This window comes from Podarcis cretensis (assembly GCF_951804945.1).
Source record: "Podarcis cretensis genome assembly, chromosome: 4".
Classification (NCBI taxonomy): domain Eukaryota; kingdom Metazoa; phylum Chordata; class Lepidosauria; order Squamata; family Lacertidae; genus Podarcis; species Podarcis cretensis.
Genome location: NC_137173.1, coordinates 30643857 through 30660212, shown reverse-complemented (window position 1 = coordinate 30660212; position 16356 = coordinate 30643857). Strand labels below are relative to the sequence as shown.

General features: G+C 42.7%; 1 protein-coding gene across 1 annotated transcript in view; it reads right to left on the bottom strand.

Annotated features, from left to right (window-relative positions):
- The window catches only part of IGSF11 (immunoglobulin superfamily member 11), a 167228-nt gene that overhangs the window by 14602 nt on the left and 136270 nt on the right, over positions 1-16356 (bottom strand). The window contains exon 2 of the mRNA XM_079973922.1: positions 284-447. Within this exon, the coding sequence (XP_079830048.1) occupies positions 284-447 (164 nt within the window). The remainder of the gene's footprint in view (positions 1-283; positions 448-16356) is intronic.

The window sequence follows — 16356 nt, the reverse complement described above, 5'->3', positions numbered from 1 at the left end:
GAAACATATGCTACAGAAACTCCCCAGAGCTTCATCAGACACACTTGTAAGATGTCCATTCACACATTACAGCCAAAAAAGGGCATTTGTGGCTATAGTCTGGCTGCTTTCCACATTTTCAGAACGTAATTGGGGAAAACCAGCACAACTGATGCAGCACTAGATTGTAAACCGAAGGGCAAGTCTTCTGTTATTTGCATTGATTTATAAGCCATCTTATGAGCCTATTGTTGCGGGGTTTTTTTGGCCAACTAATTCTGTGTTTCCACCAAGAGTCTGGTACCTGTTCAGGTTGGTTGGCATTGGAGAGTGGCGTGACCATCCAAATGACGTTAAGGTTATTAAGCGCAGCACTGGTGGTAAAAGTACAGGGCAGGACCGCCGTCTGGCCCCGAGCAACTTCAACACTTCTTGTGTTCATAAACACTTCCAGGGGACTCACTAGACCTGTAAAGAAAGAGGCACCAAGGTGACATGCTGCATTTATCCAGGAGACCATTTTTCAACCTTTGCCTGCAATGACATAAATACTTAGTAGGTGCACAAATGCAAGAGTGAGCTTCCCATCTTCCCTGCTGTGACCCTGAACATCCTCACTTCCTCTCCTGTTTTCCCTCCCCTCCCCGCAATGAGGCCACTGCTTTGGCCCACTTTCCAAGACTTTCCACTGTCTGGAGCAATCCAGGACAGTCTGTGGCGCCTCTCTGGCTCTTGGTGTGCAGGAAGCAGGAGGCATATAGAAGACAAAGATTCGTATTGCTAAGCTAAATAGCAGCTGCAGGGCTACAGATGGGGATGGCGCACACAACAACTGCTTCTGACAGGTAAACGTAGGAAAGGTGGCAAGGGAGTATGGAGGAGGAACGTATGCTGAGTTTGCATCTGCTTTTGTTGGGACAGGCTGGTTCTGAGGCACAAATGAATGCAGCACCATAGAAGTGCACAAAGCAAAAGCAAAATGAAAAAAGGAACTGCTCTCAACAAGCTCCTTGTTCTAGCCATGCCTTCCACCACCGCCACCATTTGTTATTTCCAGAGTCTTTAACTAGTGCTGAGCACTTTAGAAGCTTTATAATAATTCACAACAGTTCTTGCCCACAGGCTTACAATCCACTACATTTATTTACACCCCACAACCTATTTGCATTCAGAAATATATTTATCCTAGGGAAGGGCCTTTTTGGTAGTGGCACCTGCCCTGTGAAACACCTTCCCATCAGATGTCAAACAGATAAACAACTACACAACTTTCCAAAGACCTTTGAAAGCAGTCTTGTATCAGGAAGTTTTTTATGTTTGATGTTTTGCTCTTTTTTTCAAACAAACAATTTTTATTAAACTTTTGATTTACAAAAGTACATGCCTTGTCTTTTTTCTGGTTGTAGAATCTTTTTTTACATTTGAAGTGAGTCGTTAGTGTTGTATACAGAATGAAATTGGGGAAGAAGAAGGGGGAAGCTGGGGTGGTGTGGTAACACTTGGTATATATGTGGGATTTTTATTCTCTATCTGTTCATTTATTATATTTCCTTGGAAGTGTTTTTATTATGTTGGAAGTCGGTCAGTGTGGCTGGGGCAACCCAGTCAGATGGGTGGGGTATTATTATTATTATTATCATCATCATCATCATCATCATCATCTTAGCTCAGTAGAACCTTTGCACACAGGTTCAGTCTCAGGCACCCCCAGGTAGAACGGATAATGTATCCAGTCTGAAGCCTTGAACAGCCACAGACAGTCAGTGTAAATATTGCTGAGCTAGATGATCAACTGCCGGACTCCATACAGGGCAACTTCCTATGTTCATATCTTCTGAATCCTAACAGCAGAATTCCCACTAAAAGAACCTTAAATACCTGAGGCCCAAACCAGATGAGACATCAATACCATGCAATTAGCAATAGCTTTTTAAAAAGTAAACTGAAGACATGAATGTCCTCATCCATAATGGGACAATGAGGCAGGGGTGTGTGTCAAAGGGTTAAAAGTCCCCTGCCCTCCCCTGCCAGGGTCCCAATCCAGATTAGCTCCTGTTCCTGCACCTGTAATTTATTCAAAAGCTAACCACACAATCGCTGTGTGATTAACATCTCATCTAGTTTGACCTCAAGTCTACTGATTCTCCAGCCAAGGTGTAATCACCAGCTATTTGCATAAATGTGATTAAATGGCAAACTAGGAGTGAGCAAACTTCTTTCCCATTCAGAATGAGTTGAGACACGTTGGATTATTTATCTGGACTTCTAGGTGAAATCTGAATAGTTTTAGATAGTCAAAACCACCCCCTTGCACTTATAGGTACAGTGGTACCTCACGTTACAGATGCTTCAGGTTACAAACACTTCAGGTTACAGACTCCGCTAACCCAGAAATAGTACCTCGGGTTAAGAACTTTGCTTCAGGATGAGAACAGAAATCGCGCAGCAGTGATGCGGCGGCAGCAGGAGACCCCATTAGCTAAAGTGGTGTTTCAGGTTAAGAACAGTTTCAGGTTAAGAACGGACCTCCAGAACTAATTAAGTTCTTAACCCAAGGTACCACTGTACATATTCCTCAGCCCTAAGTATTAGTGCATACCAATAACATTGTCAGGACACTCCAGTGCCTTGAAGGTTTTGTAATGGAAGCAATCTGAACAGTGTAGATCAGCCTTTCCTCACACATGTATACAACTTAATCTGTGCAGACTTCAGACTCTGCAAAAGCCCTTAACCCATCTGTGCATGTTTGGAAGAATTATTGGAACCATATTCTCCATGCCAGGCCCCAAGTAATCCTAAAATAATCATTTATGTTCAAGAGTGTTCAGGTCCTCTGTGAGTACTGACATAGATCAGGCCCTCCCAGTTGGCCCTGTGGGTCATGCTATGGGGACAGATAGATTTACACTGGATAGGCCACAGCCTTTGCCAAAGCTTCTAAATTCTGATACCCAGAGGCCTCTGCAGTGGTTCATCCTACAAGGCTACTAAGAACTGTGGGATGCTGTAGAGCTGGTCAGCCAAACTGCAGATTCTAGTACAAGCCAATCCCACCCTTGACCCCAAATACCAAAAACTGCTGCCTGTAGCTTCATATTTCACTGTTTTCTTACACAGCTTTCTTTTCTGTGTAAAAAAAGGGGGTATAAATGGCAAAATAGACACACAAGTTTATCCTGTGTGTTTATACCTTATTGATTTATTTCCTCACTTACAGTTATAAATGAACCTTTCATCCTATCGATCCTTGGGCAAGCAACAATAAAATGCCTAACTGAACCAAGGAGGCCAGTGCCACATGAAAACATTTTAAAATACTTATCAACACTTACACATCAACTCTAAAAATACATACACACACACAACATTGATGTGAAGTTGTCCTTAAAGCAATATCCATGTTACAAGTGTATACTTGCTCTCACATGTATGCAGCCGGAACTCATGTACAGTATTTATGTAACAAATGCATGTTGTACCTCCAGCAAAAGATCCTAAACCTTTCAGCAGTGCGTACATGTAAATACATGAATGCTGGCTGCACACATGAATCCAGGTACACATTTGTAACATCCAGTTAACCCACACAAGCAGTAGACTAGGCCACAGCTCATGGAAACATCTCTGGCATAACTATGACCCACAGAAGTGAATGAGGATCCCATTCAGTGCAATGAGGTTGTGCAGAAGTGCCCGGCAGTCAGTATCTTGGTAAGTGAAACTGCCCACATACAGCAGCCACCTTCCTAACCAAATCGCTTAATTAGCCGGTGCATCTCCACTTCCAAAGTTCAGTCTTGGAAACATACCAGCATGCTGCATACACACTCAGAAGAACTCTACTCACTTACATTAGCACCAGGGGAGCAATCTTGCTACGAGTAAGGGGACTAAGCTGCTAACAGCCTGACCAGAGTGGAATCCTTTTTCGTTTGTTTTGTTTTTTGAGGCTCTCTGCAACGCTTTACATTCCAGCCCTGAAGCATCAGGCAGCAAAGTTAATAATAAATGTTGCAATTCCGTTTCTCCTTTGTGTAGGAGAAATGTCTGGCAGATCATTGCTTTGGCTGGGAAACATTTTTTAAAGCCAGCAGAAGCCTTCTATTCCCAGAGCCTTCTTTTAAAGACAAACACACTCACACATAGCCCATAAGAATACCATGTGGTAAGTGAACTATTCTTCAATGTCCTCCTCTCAGGGGGTTTTTTTCCTCCCCAAAAAGATGTCCTGCTTTTACACGAAATGGTTTTGGCAACCAGACCAGGATAGTTCTTGCACAGTGGCACAAAAATTATTGGGACTTAGGTCTCATCCTTACACCAAAGGTTCAGGTAAAAAAAAAAAAAGATTAATAAAAATAACAAAGAAATATGGCCACGACTGCATGAGTGTAGTCTCTGTCTTAAGAGTCCACCACCAAAGGTATTCAGTTGCAGGCATCAATGACATTGACAGAGAAAGGACAGCCAAAGAACAAGAAGGATGTTGTCTGTGCCACAAATCCCTTCTGGCCTATGAATGAGTCAGTCTGCTACTAGGATGCCATCCGCTCCAGAAGGAGCAAAGGGGGCCCTTTCCAAGGACCAAGAAACAAAGCACCAAGGCCAGAGAAAGGGCAGTGACTGTCTTTGAGTTTTTGAAGCTGAGGCACCAGCTCCCTGGGTTGGCTGGAGAGGAATCACTGTATTTGTTATCAGTGTATCGTCTTCTATCCCAAGGTGCCAGGGCTCAGTGGGATCTCCACCAGGACAATACTGGACAGTGCAGAAGTCCAGGGCAGCTGCATCGTATCTGTCAAGGTCAGATAAATCTAAAGCGCAAAAGAAACAATTCAGAGTTCCTCTGTTATGAAGTGAAATTTGTAGTTGTGGTTCTCACCAACAGAGGCTGGATCTGCACAGATAAAAGAAATGCTACAGAAAGAAAGGTTGTAAGAGCTCTTTACTGAAAATCCCACTGGCGACTGATTATAGCTCTACAGGGCCATCTGGTGTCACATGATTATAACACAGTTATAACGATGTATTTGACTAGTGTAGCTGAGTCCAGAGTTGTAGGGTTCCTTAATCATCTATTTATTTAACCAGTTAAAAGTTTTGTGTCAACAGAGTGCAGATGGCCAACTTGGGGAAAGAAAGAAGCCAGGTCCTAGGTTGGATAAACTAAACTCTGGGAACAAAAATGTAAATCACATTTCAGTTCCGGAGTGAGAATGCTGAACAGGGAAGTGGCAGTGGTAAGGGAAGTCCTCTTCTACCAGCATCTAGCCATGACATTTCACTGGCCTTCAACTGGTAAATAACAACAGGGCATTAACAAGCACACTCCCAAGGAATGTGTTCCCTATGAACATCAGACAGTATTAGCATTTAGGCACCCTACTTAAAACCTATCTGTTCACCCAGGCTTTCCCTGAGGTAGGTCTATCTATGATGACGTATGAAGCTAATCTACTGATTTGTAATGAATTCTGTGCTTGCGTTATGAACATAGTTTTATTGTTGATTCAACGTTGATCACTGCCATGATATTTTTTCCTCATGCTGGAAAGATTCCCCCATATATGGAAGATTTCCCCATATATACATGGGGGATATATATATATATATATATATATATATATATATATATATATATGGATAGATATATATAGGCAAGGCAAGAAAGATAAACACAAACACTACTGAATCAGGTGATGACATCACACCGTGAGACAGCTCATGAGGAAACCACAGCAAGTGATAATTAATTAATGGAAAACATTTCAAGACAGAGGGATAGGAAAATGAACTTTTGCCAGAGTCTAAAATTAGTATTCATCTAGGAAAAAAAGCTTTTGGTTTATCTGCTCGTGAATGCCTGTTGGTGAATGTTTCCAAAACTTAGTTCCCAGACCTTAGCAACACCAGCCTGAACTGTTAAGATTTCTCTAACACAGAAAGGACAGCTAATGAGCAGTACAGACCTTGAAGACAATGTTAAGAAAGACTGGAGAGTGAGCAACAATACACTGTGGCATGTGCTGCTGATTGGTATGAAACACAGAGAAAGGCAAAATAATTTTTGGGATGAAGTAAGGCAGTTTCTGTAACAAAAAACCCCCAAACCTCTCAAGAACTGTCAGGTCAGGGTCTGACTTTTACTTCCTGGGCAGCTAAGACCACTAATAATAACAAGGGCACACCCAGACCTTAATTGGTGGCTTTGCTTCATTTAATTTTATTTGGATCCCAACCATCTGTACAGTTGATAGGGCATGCAAATATTTTTTGTCTCATATCACCCCCACAGAGTTTGGTAGTGCTAGGTGACAGTGACTTGCTCAGGATCATAGAGCAAGTATTTTTAAACCATGGTTAAAGTCTAAAATTCTAATCACTGCGTTACACTAGTTCTTTGCATACAACCACCAGTTCACGTGTACTTTCTCCCTGTTGCTCAATGGGATGTTGTGCAGAGCCTCTGCCTTGCATACATCAGATCCTGGTTTAATCTCCAAGAACAGATGAGAAAAAGACTCCTGTCCAAAATCATGGAAAACCACTGCCAGTCAGGGTAGACAATAATGAGCTGGATGGAACAATGGTCCAACTCAATATAAGGTAGTTTCCTATGTGCCTATGGGTGGGTCTATGGCTTGTGCTCTAAGTTACATTAACTTCTGGAAGCTCATAGAATGACAGTTTCATGTCCCCTAAAACCTTCTGGAGGGAGGACCTCTAGAACAACAGAGTGCAAGGGAACAATATGGGAGGGGGTGAAGGGATTGCCTGCAAGGAAAGGGGAATCACCCCAAATGGGTCATAAGCTAAGTTAACTTAAGAAAGTTCAAAGGAAAGTTTCCCATCACTTCTGTCCCTCAGCAGCCCCCAACAATGCACATTCCATGAAGTTTAGGAGGCCCCTCTGATCCTCCAGAGAGACTGTGGGGGTGCTCATAGGGGGAAGAAGAGGATTGCAAACTTTGCTTCCACAAACTTTCTTAAGTTAACTTATTTCAGGATCCAAGCCAAAGAGTTTGTGCACAAATCCTCAAAGGGGGAAAGGAAGTGGAAGCTGGCCAAAGCTGGTCATTTTCCATCAGGCTCAACAGAAAGGAGTTTTAAACAGGGCACCTTGTCAATTTCACCTCTTCCAATCAGTTCAGCTCCAGAGCCAGAAGCCAAAATAGAAGACAGCAATCCAGTACTACACCAGTTTTCTTGGGAGGGAAAGGACTGGAGGACGCTTACCTCTCTGAGGCATAACTCTGTTAGAGATAAGTGAGCAGCCTGGCGCTTGTCGTGAAAATCAATCAAGCCATTTCGGTGTTGAGTGGTGCTCTCAAGGAGCCTGACTGATATAACCCCTTGACATTTGCCATCCTTTCCCCCTTTCCCCAAAGGAAAAAAAAAAAAAAAAAGAATTATCACTGGAGTGGGGAGGGGGCATGGATTTGCAGCCAGAAAAGGGATCCAATGGGCTTCCTCTCCTTCAGGCAAATGACTCTGGCAGCATAATTTGCCGCTGAGGATCATGTAGCCCAGACTTCTCTTTGGTTGCAAATTACCATTGCAGCATTTTTCACACGAGATCATGGAGTTTGTATTTCAAGGTGCTGCAAGAGTCACTTCCCAGAAAAAGGAGAGATACATTAGGTCTCTGCTGTTTTTCCGCTGTCTAGAGCCCTCCACTGATCTAACACGCTTTTTGTCGGAATGCAAAACTGCAGTGTCAGTTGTTAAAGCAGGTATCTAAAGGATCTCCTCCTTTGTTTACATATTGATTTAATAAAGCAAGGAAAAGCCTTAGCTAACATAAGCATCTTTAGAAGTGTGGGGCAGGGGGGTCTGACAGAAAACAAGGGCTGTTGTTATCTTTACAACTCATTGTACATGGTTACATGCCATGTAGCGCTCTAAATAAGCAGACATACGCGACAATTAATGCTCAGAGCCACTCAAGCCTGAGAGGTTCCTCCGCATTGGAGACTGCTCTACCAACAAATGTATTGGCAGCCACATCCATTACCCACAAAGCTGCACTGCTCCCACCTGACACCCCTCTCTTGTAGTTGATAGCATACGTCTGGGCCAGGCAGAAACAAAGCAGAGTAACTGCCTGATTATCAAAGCCCCACTGACCCAGGTTGCTCTGAACTCAGCTGCTGTCTCTGTGAGCAACGATAAAAACAGCATAGCCTCCCTTCTCCGACAGCAGGAAGGAGTCTCTCCATCCTTGCTTGGAGGCCGCTTCCAGAGATAACTGGAGGCCTGTCTACCTTCCTCTCAATGCCAAACTGCCCGTGACAGAGAAGAGGAGGAATTCAGAGCTTAAGACGATAAGATAAATATGCTTAAAATAGTTGTGCCCACAAGATGGGCTTCAGTGATTCTGCTTTATTAAAAGAGTTACTTTCGGCTCCATCCTCGGCCAGCTCTGGCACTGCCCACCCAGCTGGCATGTGCACCCCCACCAGACATGTGGAGAAATGTAGCCCATGCATGCCAACAGAAAGAGTCCCCATCCTTGAGCTGAGAACAGAGGTTCCTTAACTGGAATGCACTGAAGGAAGATATTGGCACATTCTTTTGTGATGTAATGATGCTCACTAACAAGAAGTTGTTCGGATACTGTTATGTGCCTCTGGGCTTTCACTGTCAGCTCTACACAAGTATAGAGCTAGTCAATTACTAGAACAGTATCAATTGTGGGGACAAGAACCCTTTGCAACACACCACACAGACTTTTCAAGGAGGCCGAGAAATTTGCAGAGCTGCCCTCATACCACTCATTACACAGAATGTGGGATCAAAGAATCATGTTATGGTTTGAACTCCGTGAAGCAGGAGGCAGTAAAAGAGTTAAGCACCCATTCCTCATAATTCATCCTTTTCTTTTACTTTTAGCCCAACAGGCACTCTCCCAAGGTTCCCAAACTGCAACTGCATGTACACTTGCTTCTGAGTAAACTGTGCATAGGATTGGGCATCTTCTTTCTATAGAAACCAAATTGCCTCCTCCTGCAATGTTCTTCTAGTTCCAGTATGGTGTAGTAGTTAGAATTTAGGACAAGGACTGAAGAGATCCAAGTTTAAATCTCAATTCATCAAAGAAGGTCACTTCCTTACCTCGGGCCAGCCACTCTCTCTGAGCCTAACCTGCCTTACAAGGTTGCTATGAGAGTAAAATGGCAGGGGGCTGGGGTGGAAAGATGTATGCTGCCTTCAATTTTTTAAAGGAAAGGCGCAAGATAAATATTACAACAGCAGCAATGTTGTCTTCATCCATGGTTAAAAAGAAAAATTGTAAAAATGAAAAGGAAATGTTACCACACAAAATATAGCAATAAAGCAAAGGGAGCAAATTAAGTGTGTAGCTATGTAAATCTGCACACTTGCCTGGTTTATTTAAAGTGCAGAATTTGGATTTTGCTGGCCGCTCTACGTTTATTTGTCAGCCTCATTTGCTCTTGCCCTTCCCCCAGCCTAAACTGTGGTTGCATTTTAGAGGATGATATCCAAGTTGTTTTGTACTATTAGTGAGACTATAAATATAAGAAAGTACACCGATAGGACTAAAAATAGCAACTAGAATGACATTAGCTTGCGTAAAGCTAATCAATCCCCATCAATCTCTGGGGCATGCATTAATCTCCTTCTCCTTGGTATAGCATTGCACAATTAGGTACATTATGGGAGGTTTAATGCTTTTTCTCTGATGCATCTGACAGTGGCCAAGTCTAGAGACTGCTAATTTCTGAAACAGTTAGACCTTGAGGTCCCTGCATTTTCATTTGCCTGCAGAGGAATTTTGGAACAGCTGCATTAGTAAGATTCAGTGACTCTACATGCTTTGGTGCATCAAGGCTGCCAGATACGATGAGGAGCCAGTTCCTAAATACACAGTAGATGATTTCCCCTATCTATTGTACTTATTGTGATAATTCATGACAAAAAAAAAATAAGTCTGCAGCTCATTGGTAGAGCATCGTCTTTGCACGGAAAAAGTTCCAGATTAAATCCAGTCATCTCCAGGAAAGTCTGGGAAGAAACCCTACTTGAAACCCCAGAGAGCTATTTCCAGTCAGTGTAGACAATTCTGAGCTAAAGGGAACAACTGATCTGACTCAGTACAAGCTAGTTTTCTACTGTTCCCATGTCAGTCTTTCTAGCCCAACACAGGCCATGAATGATGCACTCCATGCAGATAGGCTAACTCAGATAATAAGAAGCAAAATCACTCTTGCATAGTAACATCCACAACCAAAGAGTCTGCAACAACATCATCAACATCTCCTCCACTCTGCAGATGAGCAACCTGATGCAAAGGACACCCTGTGATCCAAGCTGAGATTTGAACCCCATATGCCCAACTGCATTCTTCACTCACTCACCTTAATGACCACTACTACCTTCTCAGCCCAGCCCCAAAAGACAGAGTTATGGGAGAGAATGCAGAGCGTCAAGTAAAAATCAGTAACACAGAAGCACAGAGGGCAGAAACCTGATTAAAGTTCCTCTTTGGGATCTGCAGGCAGCAGCAACACTGCTACTGCTCATGCCACTTACTCTCAAACCTCTCCTCCCACCCCCAATTTCTCTGTTTAAATTCATTCAGCAGAGCCAAGTCAGCAAAGATTCACTGCGTTGCGGATCGGTGCCAAGTGCAGTCAGCAGCGGCGGCAGCAGCGGCAGCAGCATGCACTCCTTTGCTGACACAGCAATGCAGACCCTCTGGGGAGATGAAAACTGCCAGTATCTCTGCAGAAGGATGCATCTGCTCGCTCCCAGAATCGGAGGGTCTGCGATAGGAGCCGGGGAATCGAAACAGGTCAGGAAGGCTCTGCCGGGGGGCTTGTTCCTATTTTCTCTTTGCCGAGCCATAAAAAATACATTAATGGCCCAGCAGCCTTGTAAATGATTTATGGTCAGGAGCGTAAATTTTCTCCTCCTCCCTGAAAAAAGGTAGCATGGTGATAAACTGCCTAATAAAGCAAAACGACTCAAGGTGCAAACATAATCAATAATAGATCAGGGGGGAGCGGGGGAAGGACCCCCAAGAGGCGTTTGGAAACATAACCCATGGGGTGTGGGCAAACCGATATGGGGTTACATAGGCTGGAATCGTCTTAAGGTCTGCACATGTGTGCTGGAGTGTAAATAAGGATGACAAAAATGGCAGTGGGACAGATGGGTGAAGGGAAGAATCTGCTTTAGCACTGCTTTAGCTATGTATAGTGCTCTGAGAGCCGACACAGAGAGAAGTATCAATCAAACAAATACACTGTGGTCATTAAGATCTGGGATCTGAACGTTTGCTATCAGGATCCCAACGAGCCTGCAGATTGGGGAAGTAGAAAAGTACTTAGAATTTATTTTTTGTTGCTATATAAATAATCACCAGAGATAATATTATTAATAATAAATCAGTGTTGTATTCCTCCAGTAATAATCACAATAACAACAACAATAATAATAACACCCCCTTCGTGCTCTTCAGAGGTTTAGAAGTATTGCTCAAGGGAAACAAATCAAAATTTGATGCAGTGGCAGGCTGAGTCTCGGAGCCAGGCTCATGGAAGCAGTCTGTAACTTCTGCATGCAATTCATTTGCTGCAACCCCAAATGTAATTTGTGGACTGTAACATTGGCACTCCGGCTCACAGAGAGTACGACTGAGCCTTAAATTCTGATATTCCCTATGAAATTAGTATATTTGCTCCATCTGAACTAATTGTATCCACTCTGCCCTCCATTGAACTTTTGTTTTGTTTTGATGCTCTTTGGCTTTCTTTGGCTCTAGAAGCTGCTGATTTTTCTTGGTGCCAACTCTCTCCTTCTTAGCCCTCACTGTCCTGGCTCCCATTTGTCTCCAGTGCTGCTTTATCTAATTGGCCTCGACAATGTGATTTGGTCTGTTAGTGAACAGGTTCCTTTGGGAGGAAGGATGGCATATAAATGGAATAAATAATAAAATAGTGTACATAATGGCATTATGCAAGATGTCTTGCCATCATTAAAGGGGTGTTCACACAGTGCATTCAACAAAGGCACCCCTCTATCTTTGTACTCAATAGCTGCACATTCATACAGTTAGTCCCATGTAAACTTTAACAAGTGTAGAGCCTGTGTACACAATAGCTGAGCTGTGCAAATCAACAAGTGCACTCTTTCACACAAACATTTGCACACTTGTATGAGTTGGTTTTCGCCTGTATTAAGTGTAACATGAGAACAAGCAATATATCATTGATAAAAACACTTGCGTCACCCTGGAAAGGGGAACCTTCTTCTCTACATGAAGCTACGTTATGTCGTTTTAACTTATGTGTAATAGTGAATGAATCAGACAGTACCTTTGCCGTGAGTAGGAAGATGCTGAAGACTGAATAAAAAAAAACCTTGGAACATGCTTGAATTAGTCATGTCACCCAACTTCTCATTGACCTAGTTTGAACTACAAATTCTGCATACCCCTATAAGTACTACAGTAGCCTGAATCAGATCCCACTGCCCCCAGTTTTCCTGTGGCTCAGACTACAATCCCAAATAAAGTCACTCTCTGGATCATCACCTTGTTGTGGTGAGTGGGTTTGCACGTTCCTGTGATCCTTGTGAGCAAAGCTGTCAGGAGTCTCGTACTCCCAGCAGTGTCGCCCAAAAGGGTAAGGTCAAAGGGGCAAGCTAGACAAAGAATGATCCAAGAAGTCCTCAATGGCAGAACAGGTGGAACAAGCAGTATGCTACAATGGCTGTGAAGGCAGATGAAGGCTGCAGTACATAAAAATCTACCGGTCGTTGTGAGATTGGAATAGAGCCTTACTGTAAAGACTGTGCATTGGTCAGCGTGCACTGATCTTGACACATAAATTTATGCACAGCCATCTTCCAAAAAAAGTCTTCCCAGATAAAGTGGATTTCATAAAGTGGATGGCAGAAGCAGATTTCGGGTATGGAGTCAGAGCCTGTCATACGTCTGATAATGGGGAGCGGGGGGAGCCCATTGCTAGTGCAAATCACTTTTTCTATTCTAGAGGAAGGCTGAGAACTCAAATACAAAGGGCATCTTGTTGTAACCCCTGGGCAGAGGGGCATTTTGAATGCAGAGGAATGTTTTAACTTCATTAACCCAAATGTTTATCAGTGCCAAAGACATATCTTCCTATTAAACACCCTTTGCAAATGAATGCAATCAGAGGGATAGAGATTTTCTGCCAGGAGGACAGAAGTCAACAGCAATTAAACACAAGTAAGTGCCACTTACTGAAACAGTTACTTCAGCCTCTCTCGCTCCCTTCCACCACTTTCCAATTCATTGTTTTTGCATGGTAAATGTTATGTGGGAAACATCCTGCTAAAAACTTGAGTGGAACGTGACGATTCTCAACACCTGATACATTGCTCACCAGACAGAAATAAGATACACATAACCTTATGATTCTATGATATGCTGACTTTGTTACATAAAAAAAAAAAAAAAAATCAAAGTCTAGTCTGAAAGAGAAGGACCAAAGCTCAGTGGCACAGCATCTGCTTTGTTTGCAGAAGGTCTCAGGTTTAATCCCTGGACTCTCCAGGTAGGGTTGGGGGAGAATCCCACCTGAAACCCCGAAGAGCTGCTGCCAGTCAGTGGTCTGACTCAAGGCTGCTTCCTATATTCCTAAAGAGTGTGTGTATATTCTAAACTAATTTGCACATGGCAACAAACTGCCAAAATAAGCACAACTCCACTAGGACTTGCAATTGATTCAGAGATTTTTAGACTGCAGCCCTAGTCACAGTAGGGAGTAAGCAGAACAAACCCTGCAGAAGACTCAAAGATTTAATTTGGCCAAACTGCTGATTTAAATGGGAGCTAGATTTTAATTTGTGCTGGAAAATGTAGCTGATTTAATAAAGTCAATCATTAAAAATGGCAGCCCCATTTGCTAATTGATCCTGCGATGCCTCTTTGCACCACAGAAAGAGCAACTGATTTTCTCTAGAAAGCATGGCATGGGAGACCTCTGACCCTTTACAGGATGGAAAATGGAACAGTACCAAACTGATGGTGAATATTCTAGATCACTTAATGCAGAATAATTATCCTTCGTACCATTAACCATCCTTTCAAACCTGCTAATATATGTTTACTGTAAAGTGAGGTTTTTAATCTATGTTAGTGACTGTGAATATAGAACTAGGACATGGTGGATTAATTAATGCAGAGTATAAAAGTGTGGTCTTGTGTGTGGTGTGTGAGCCATTTACTCCTGCATCACAAGGATGCGATAACACAATCCATCATTCATAATAGTAAGAAGAGTGCAATGCATAACCCATACACCTTAGTGCTAGTCACCTTTGTTCCTGTCAGAACAAATGGGGAAGGGGGTGTAACTCAGAGGCAGAGGATTTATATAACTAGCAGCTGCATGTGCTTTTAAAGATGGGGTGTAAGAAGCCAGTCATTTCCATTCCAAGCAGCCTTTGTCACAATCTGCGCTGCTTCTGTTCCACAGCAGTTTGGTTTCCCCCCAAGTACTGTTCTTTTCGTCTCATTGTCCACTATTTAATGTAATTTATGTAAGTTACAAATTCAATGATGTAATTATTTCCACATCGTTAATTTCAATGCAAAGGCCAGTCATTTCAATGCAAATGAAACACAATTTAAATTGGCGGGGTGTGTGTGTGTGTGTGTTCATCAATTACTGTTCGCAGACTAAAAACAGCAGCAGAAGCAGCAAATATTGATTAGTATTTGCTAGATTTATTTCCTTTTGCAGACATGGGACAAATAAGCAAACACTGGCAATTCCAACTTCTGTTTCCATCTGAATTCTTGGACAATCCTAAGGGGGGCGGGTTAGATGGGTGCATGAACATAACCTGTTGAGAAAATTTGCAGATATCTGACACGCTCCACAGCTTCCATGGATATTCCAAACATGAGCTAGAAAAGAGGGAAACTCCACAGAATAAATGAACAATATTCTAAGGGGGCATGCTTTGCACACAGGTTTCAGGTTCAATCCCCAGATCTCCAAGGAAGGCTGGGAACATCCCATGTCTGAATCCCTGAAGGCTTCTGCCAGTTGGTGCAAACTAGTGATTCTCAAAGGGAGTGGTGTGCCACACGGGTGTGGCAGGAGATGATGGCAAGTGGGATGGGAAGATTCAAGGACAATCAAAGACATATTTAAACATGATGGTATGGTATGTTGTATAGTGTGGTGTGGTAGGGTAGGGTAGAGTATGGTATGGTATCAAACTATTTTTTTTGGGGGGGGGGAGATATACCACCAGCAACAGTATCCATGCCTCACTTCAAGAGCATTGGCTATTATTCTATAATTCTCCATGACATATTTTTGTGATCTGGGATTTCCAACTCTTAACAAATATGAAAGATCAGAAAAAGGAAGGCTTCTTTGTGTTGATGAGGAGAAAAAAGTTTCTATCAAATTAGAACTAATATAAATGAGATTACTAGGCAAAGGCAAGCTCACACCTCTCATTGAGTTGGTATACTTAAGGTACATATGCAACAGGCTTGTTTATCGTTATATTTTGGGAATGATTCACGTTCTTACATAGCTGCATTGCCTTATACTTTCTGGATGTCCCATGATCACATTATAAACTGGTTGTGTTCTATGTTATGAATCAATCACTGCTAGGAGTTGTTTCTTTTTGTTTTCTAGTGTATTTCTTATCAATTTAAAAATTGGTGTGGCGCGAGAGAAAAAAGTGTGAAAAGTCTGAAAGTGTGGCCCAGAGAAAAAAGGTTCAAGAACCACTGGTATAGACAATACTGAGTTAGATGGACAACTGGACTGACACAGTATTAGGCTGCTTCCTACGCTCCTAACTAAAGTGTGAAGAGTAGGAGAAACTCATTCCTGGTCCTCAAAACCAGCCCACTTTGTTTTGTCTCTGCACTTCAGATGTTGACATCCTCTCCACCGGGACACTGTACCAGGCCTCAGGTGGGACTGCTCTCTGCTCCCATTATGACTGTCTGGAAAAACCCAAGCTATCTTAGCGATGACGCAAATGCATGCTCCAGAAATAACAAGGCACCGATATGTTTAAACAAACAACTCTCTCTTCTGAATTATGCATTGTTTTATCACACCCACGTGATAGCACATATAAAAATGAATAAAATGGATTGCATACAATGGTGGCTTTGCCAGCGTTCCAAGTGGTCCCACTTGCACAAGACAGGATACTCCATTTTCTCCAATCCCCCGCCCCACCCATCACTGCACTTCATGCCATTTCTCACTCTATTCCAGAGGGTCATCAAACTTTAGAAGCTGCTTTATGGAAGGGATGGAGGACTTAAATGGAATTGTGGAGGGAAGCTCAGCAAAAATTGGGTACCCTAGCTTCCATGAGTAAATG